This window comes from Empidonax traillii, unplaced genomic scaffold, assembly GCF_003031625.1.
Source record: "Empidonax traillii isolate 1590-97213 ecotype Southwest subspecies unplaced genomic scaffold, ASM303162v1 scaffold1046:size245406, whole genome shotgun sequence".
Lineage (NCBI taxonomy): Eukaryota > Metazoa > Chordata > Aves > Passeriformes > Tyrannidae > Empidonax > Empidonax traillii.
This window is the reverse complement of record NW_020956239.1, coordinates 203,737-211,395: the sequence shown is the minus strand read 5'-3', so window position 1 is coordinate 211,395 and position 7,659 is coordinate 203,737. Positions and strand designations below refer to the sequence as shown.

General features: G+C 34.0%; 1 protein-coding gene across 1 annotated transcript in view; it reads right to left on the bottom strand.

Moving 5' to 3' along the window:
• CEP128 (centrosomal protein 128) overlaps positions 1 to 7,659 on the bottom strand; it is a gene marked incomplete at its 3' end in the record, with an annotated part of 59,816 nt that overhangs the window by 31,641 nt on the left and 20,516 nt on the right. Inside the window, exon 9 of the mRNA XM_027904359.1 lies at positions 6,625 to 6,741. Coding sequence (XP_027760160.1) covers positions 6,625 to 6,741 — 117 coding nt within the window. The remainder of the gene's footprint in view (positions 1 to 6,624; positions 6,742 to 7,659) is intronic.

The window sequence follows — 7,659 nt, the reverse complement described above, 5'->3', positions numbered from 1 at the left end:
AAAAAAAGAAAAAAAGGAAAAGGTAATTTTTATCTGAATCTGGACAGATGCTTAGAATCACAGTATTACAAGTGAATCAGCTGAAATGTTCCTGATCAAAAGTTATTGACATTGATGTGCCCTACTTTGACAATAACAACAACAAAAAAACAAACAAAACAAATCCATGGGGATTTTTCCTGTTCCCTCTCAGACTTAGGTATCTAAAGCCACATATGAACATTTTCTAATGTATCTTACAAAAATAATATTGCCTTGGATATCAATTTGAAAATCTTTTCCCTCTGCAAACCAATGTTATTTGCAGAACACAGACAATCACTGGCAAAGGAAGCCTTAGACAAGACAGACATTAATGACGTACAGTTTGCAACATACACAACCCAAGTCTGGAAGTCTCAAGTCATAACAATGTCATTGGCTCATTTTAAATATCAGCTGAGAGAGATCAGTAGCCATATACTGATAGTTTACCATGACTTTGATCAATTGTTAATAAATAATGTTCTTTATCTGCGCAATGTGGCCAACCGTCTTTCACACTAGTCACAAATCAATTAATTGGAGACCTTAGCACAAATCTTTTACTTTCATCTCGTATCCTGAAGCATAAGTACATCAATTCCTTTCAAAATTCCTTGCTAAAACTACAACAGAACAAAAAAAAAAAATAGCCTGTCAAGAAAGAAATGTCTTCTCCCCAGTCTGCTCTTCCCAAGCAGTATTTTCGTTTTACATTTTAAAGGAATATCTCCTTTAAAAAATATCCCTGAAATTTGCCTCTATAGATAGTGCAATTTCATTCAGGTTTTGAACATTTTCTTTCCACTGTATACCAGAGAACGATTTCACACTATGAAAACAGTGCAAGATGATTATTAATCAACTTCAATGAAGCTGGGCTTTCAGTTTTAGAAGTTTTGCTTTTATAAGTAGAGATTAGAGAAAATAAAATTTTTAGAGAAAATAAATGGATTTATATATTTATCCCGCTCTTATATCCTCACCTCAGGAAACAGAAGGGTTTCAGTATAGTTTGGATTACTCTGCTGCTTGAATAGCTTACATTAAAAACTGAGACTGTGGAAGATATTAATCATAACTATGTCACTGCAAATATTATGCTACATAAAGTTACAGTTTTAGTCATACAATCCCTAATCAGATACTAGGAGACTGTCACATATTTAAGGTATTTCCCTAAGTATTCAGTAGAGATTTAAATCAATCATTCCAGTCAACTATAAAACTCAAAATTGCACATATTTTACTCAAAAATACTCTCGGCAGAAGTCCCAAAAAGCTACATGAAAGAAAGTCAAAGAGCATCACTTCAACCAATGCCATTATTGCACAAGTTGGTTTGGGGTTTTTCTTTAGGTTTCTTTTTGTTTCTTTGAGTGGTTTGGTTTGGATTGTTTATTTTAATGACCAGAAGCACCAGCACAGAAAAGCCTACTTTGAATATGTGATATGTACTATCTCCAATTGACCTCCATTTTTACTAGCAAAACTGGAAGCTCTGTTATATACAGTCAACCTTATGCCAAACATATTTTGGCACTAAATTAAGAATTAACATAGTATTAAAAATGCATGTTTTTATGTACAGATTTGCCTGGAGATGTGAACATGATAAGGAAAATATTAACACTGGGCTGAAACTAGAAATACTATTAAAATTTCTAAGATTTTCCTGCTGAAGGCAAAAAGTATGTCTCTGCATCAGTAGTACATCTTAATTCCAAGAAGAAACCACAGAAACAAATATGCTGTTTCAACTTATCAGGATCCCTGACTGATATTTAGGCTATTAAATAGCAATAATTTCAAATAAAAAGACAGTCTTTCCTGTAACTGATACTACAAATATAATATTCGGTTTTGTTTTCTGTATATTGTAAAAAGAGCCCACAGCAATTTCATTTTAAGCCCATATATATATACCAGAGTTAAAATACTACAAAAAAAAATGTGATGTTACAAGGAGTTAAACATACTACATATGCACTGCTTCAGCTGAGAAACATGCATTGTTCCGGTAGGTGTTAGGTAGGTAACCAATTAATCAGTCAAAATCTGGTCATCCGCAGCCCGACAAACATCAGCTGTTACTGACAATTCAGGAATTGCATAGGTAATAGTTAATTCTATGTTTTGCCTCCTTCCAGTACTCCTTTCTAAATAATTCTCTCTTTCCGATTTGTGCCATTCTTATTTTTATCTACTAAAGATATCTCTAAGTAAGCTTTCTCTTGGGAAAAAAGAAAGAAACAAACAAAACATGTAAAGACCCCACTGATTCTTTGATTTCATTTGTTGTCTCCAAATGAAGGGTTTGGGGAAGTCAAATGCCAAAAATGGAAACTAGGAAGGGGATGCTAAGGACAATAGTCCCAGCACACATTCCTCCCTGATGGCTCCCAAGCAACAGGCAGACACTGCACAGAAGAGCTGAAGTATCAAGGAACGGTAACAGGCCTACAGTCAATAGGATTCGCCCACCAAGATCCTTCTTTTGAAAGCATTAGTATTCAGGTTGGTCAGGAGGAAGCTGATGAGGCCTTGGAGGGGGAAGGAGAAAAGGAGAAAACAAGAAAACAGAACTTCCATGTAAAAAGGTTTTCATAGCATGTTTTTGGGATGGGCCAGCTAGATATTCCACTGCCTGCCTAGGTGGTCAGGCAAGATGAATTTTTGATTTGACCAAAGAGAAAATTTCTTACAGGTCTTTATGAAGAGCTCACTAGCATAAGACAGAATACAAACCTAACTGGTATACCCTAACTTGGTATACCTCATCCATATGAACACAGAACATATCAAACCCCAAAACTTCAAAAAGATAAAATAATTTACTCCCTGCTAGACAGATGATTTTTTCCTATACTTGAGGAAAACTATGTGGAGGATTCTATAACAACAATTCTCAGTCTTTCCATCTTAGGAAAATCTTTCAAGAGCAAATCATAACTTTCATTGCAATTTAAGACTGCTAACTTTTCTAAGGGTTTGGGGTTTGGTCTTAGTTTGGTTTTGCTGTGTTGCCTTTTTTTTTTTAAATAAAACCAGATTATTTGAAAGCAATGCACAGACCACAAACTGCAATTTGCTCTTTCAAAGTGCAACAGATCAGTGAGTTACTCATAATATCAGAAATACACAAGCACTATATTTTACACTATATTTTAAAATAAGGCAAAAATGTACCACATCCTAATCTGAATGAAAATCCTTTCCCTAACCTGCTACATTAGTGACTAGCATGGGTCCAAGCATGCTACCTAGATGTATCAGCCAAGTATCTACAGACTACCTAGCTCTTTCAGTGACAGATAAATATGCGACTTGCTCGCGTTCCAAGAGTCAGATTCAAACTACAATCAAAACAGAAACCATTATCCACAGGTGGCACAGTACAGAGCCAAGGAGCAAGTATCAACAATGCACCAAAATATCCAGATGGCTCAGAGCACGGATCAAGTTTATGTTTGTCTAAAAAGATCTGAGAAAAACATATGCAAAAAAGAATTTTCAATAACACTTTTGACCATCAGTTTACCCCACTCTGTCCACCAGCTTCTTGCACTTCACGGTATTTGCAGTGGGAAGCAAACAGAATCTAAGCGTATAGCTGTACAAAGTTATAAAATGCTTCCTGGCCTATCCAGTTGCTATAGTCATTGCCTTACCACAGTCAGTGGGTTCAAAATGTCCTGATTATTCTGTTCACCTAAAGCTTGTAAAGCATGAACACATGGACACATTTCACCAAAATCCAGGAAGCCAAGCACAGGATTTTGTAAAGCTATCCAGGATACCCACTGTATATGAAAGCTCTTTAAAGCCCATTTTTCAGAATGATACTTGATCTTGTTTTAGAACATAGAAGCATAAATGCAAACAAACAATAAGAGGTGATGGTGACTTTATGTTAAAAAAAAAAAAAAAGGACTTAGGAATCTCAAAATAGTTCTAGTTAACACAACAAATAAGGTTGTTAAAGCAATCCATGCATACATGTTATAGCACTGGCAAGATGAGCATATTTGTTCGTTTTCTTTTCTAATCAAACACATGTTTGTATCAGGAATTTAGAAATAATCGAAGATGTAAGATTTGCATGAATGTTTTTGCTAATTGCTATTTTCTAATTTGCAGTAATTGCTGTTTAAATGCATCAATACACACAAAGTTAAAAGACACATAAAAAAGTAGAGAAAATAATTTTTATCCACCTACACACAGCACAGACAGACTGCAAATTAAAAGTAAAATTGCAAATTTAGAAATGAAAGATGTAAAATGTTATATGTAAAGCTTTCTTTATGGTCAGTATAGAGCCATCATCAGTATAGACAATATCACTAGATACCATCTTCGTTAATAATCAGTCTATAATTATAATAATACTACAATACAAACAAGAAGTTTGCACATTATACAAAACACTGATGGAAAGAAAAGACAGACAAGGGAAAGACCAAAACAAATGTATTGTTATGTTCAGTTAGAGCCTGAAAATATATAATTTAATAACTGCAATTTAGAAAGATGATTCTCTTAAGATGGTAAAACACTGACAAGTAGTGGTCAGTTACAGGCACTGCACTTTCCTCAAAAAAATAACACTTAAACCTCACATAAACTTCAAAAGATTTCTTAATTAAAGCAACTACTGGTCACATTCAGAAGTTAAATTTGATTTTATCTGATTTGAAATGTTTAACAGGTAAACTAATGAAAAAATTGTATCATCAAATAGCCACAAATGCTTTAAATACCATTTATCTGTAAATCGTCCAGGCTATGTTAAATGACAGGATTTCAAAATTCAGTCCAAACACTACCCTCCTTTCCATTAATATTACTTGGGAAGCATTTTGAAGAAATAAAACAGAAATAGACTTCAATAGAGCATCACACCCATCCAGTGATCACCACAAGACTGAGGCCACTGAGAGAGCTAAGAGTCCATCTAACTCACAATGCAAACTACAAAGGACAAGAAACAGAACAACAAAGTAATAAACTCTTAAAATTATGCAGAAACATATTTCTTTCAAATAACAATTGTAGCAAAATATTTATTTTATTGTAACTAGGCTAGGCAAAAGTACACAAAGCAATTCAAGTACATTCTTTCTAAAATACAACAAAATTTAACTGTATTTTAGAACAGGGTTCCTCAGGAAAAATAACTCCCAAAAATATGTACAGAATAGAATAGAATTTGCAGAAGAAAGGATTAAACCATCTTAATTCACAGCTGGACAGCTTAGGGGAATGGAAGGTCTGGGATGTACTTAGTATTTCATATTCATTTTGCATAAAATTCAAAAGATGAGCAACTAAAAGAAAAAGTACCTAGCCTGAAGGCTCATGATCACATAGACCATGATCATTCATGATCTATGAAAGACCATATGAAAATTCTTTGAACTACATTTGAACTTATTCACTTGAAGTCAAATTTTCCTTCTAAGGAAACCATGGCAGCGTATTTTTAGAGATACAAGTCATCATCCCTTTAAAAGGATAAAAAAAGTTTGCTCCAATCTGTAGACAACACTATGAAATCACACCAGTTCATTTCAGTGAGTATTCCTTTACTGGACTGAAGGCACAACCGAAGAATCTAGAAATGGATGTGGGCATATTAAAGAGAAACGAAAACTGAAATTCAGCACTCCAGTTCTTTTCACCCACTAAGACACCAACTGGGGGAAAAATGAAACAGTAAGTCTTTCTGAAATACTAGCAGAAGGACTACAAGCCTTTTGATAACTTTTTGATTACTTTTTATCTATATTAACAAAGAATCTTACCTTCTAAAATATGACCTCTTTGAACAGTGCCTAGCTTTACATGAAATACATGGCATCATTCTAAATTAAAGTTCCTCAGTATCACTGCACAGTATAACACCTTCCAAAAAGCATGTATATACTGTTGCTAATATTCTATTGCATAGTTAGAGATAACATCACAAAAATATCTTAGGCAAAGTAAAATAAAAAGTTACACCATGTTAAGACAGATTTTTCAAAATAGAAGTAAAATCAGAGAAATTATTTTTCATACATTTCCTAAAACAAGCAGAAAAAAAAGCCAGCAACTGTCTCAAATTTTATTTTATTTTATAAACATTTCTGTCTCCTAAATGATATTTTACATTTCATCATATACTGTTGAATGAAACTGGAAAGCAATGAAAAGCTGCCTCGTCACTGCAGTGCATTTGATTCTTGTTGAAATAAATTTAAAATAAACTGTTCACTGCAAGTAGTGTTCATATTTTAGAAAACAAAATGTTTTAATTGAGAAAACCCAGCTAATGATTTGCTTTTGTTTGCTTGGGATTTCAGGAAGGGCATAACAGGTAGATTCTTAGAACATCTGTGGAAGTTACCGAAAAGGTCTAAATATAGTCAGGACAATGTCATTAAGAACTGAGACTGTACTTGGTATCATCTAGTCATCAAAACAAGCTGAGTTGGACTGATAGAGTAAAAAAATATGCCACAGATATGAGCACTTTTGCCAGTTTGACAGGTACAGGTTTGCAAATGCAACACATTCCCAATTAAATCCTAAATACAGGGGAAGTTTTCATTTGCATACCTCTTGTAATTGGAGAGACATATGTCCCAGTTGGTCCTGGCGCCTTTCTACAAGCTGTCTTTCAGCACGCATCTCTTGTTCTATCTCCTGAAGTCTTCTCTCTACGCGTTCCGATACCTTCAAAAGGAAAAAAATCCACACTGTAGGTAACTAGAGTGCCTTTTACTACATCTGAAAGTAACAATGGCAAAAAGGTAAATAGAGTATGGGGCGGAAAGAAAAAAGAAAAGAATTTTTATTTTATTAAAAAAAATTTGGAACGATAGAGAAAATAGCTAGTTACAGCAGTGAGTACTCCAGAAGCACTCAAGCAGGGAACCAAACAATTATCTTGTCAGCAATATCCTTCTTTAGGTATAAGCATATTTTCCTCTACAGTGGTCGTTCTATTCCAGTGTTAAATATCTCAATATCAAGTTTAGTGCAGTCTAACATGAAGCTGCAATATAAAAATCTTAGCTTCTCTGTCACAAGCCTGATTAACCTCTCAAGGGATATTCCTTTCACATCTCCAGTCTGCAAAACACACCAGTGTTTGCTCTTTCCTGTTCTGAAATCTGTGAGTGAAAAGTAGCAGACAAGAGCAAAGTACAAGAGAATGACTATAACAATACAAAATAATTATATCACTTTAAGCCTTTTGCCCAATGTTTTAGGAATCCATGTAGAAATTAATGCAAATAACAGTAGATATTTATTAAAAAAATTGGGATTATGAACACAATAGCTCAATCTTAAACTACAATAACCAGAATTACTTCATTTTTGCAATTTAAACTGCTAGCAGACAGCACCCTCTTGAGGCAGCAAATTAAATTTATTTTGTTAAAAATTAGCAAGAAAAATATTTATGTATCATTTCCTCCCTACCCTAAAACTCATTATTTTAAACAACCACTAGAAAACAATATATCTATTACCAAATGGTATTAAGATAAAAAGAGAAAGACAAAAAAAAAACACCATTCAACTACTACTTTCTGATGCACATGGAGGGGAACAAGTTCTCATCCTGCTCTGTTCAGGACAATTCTA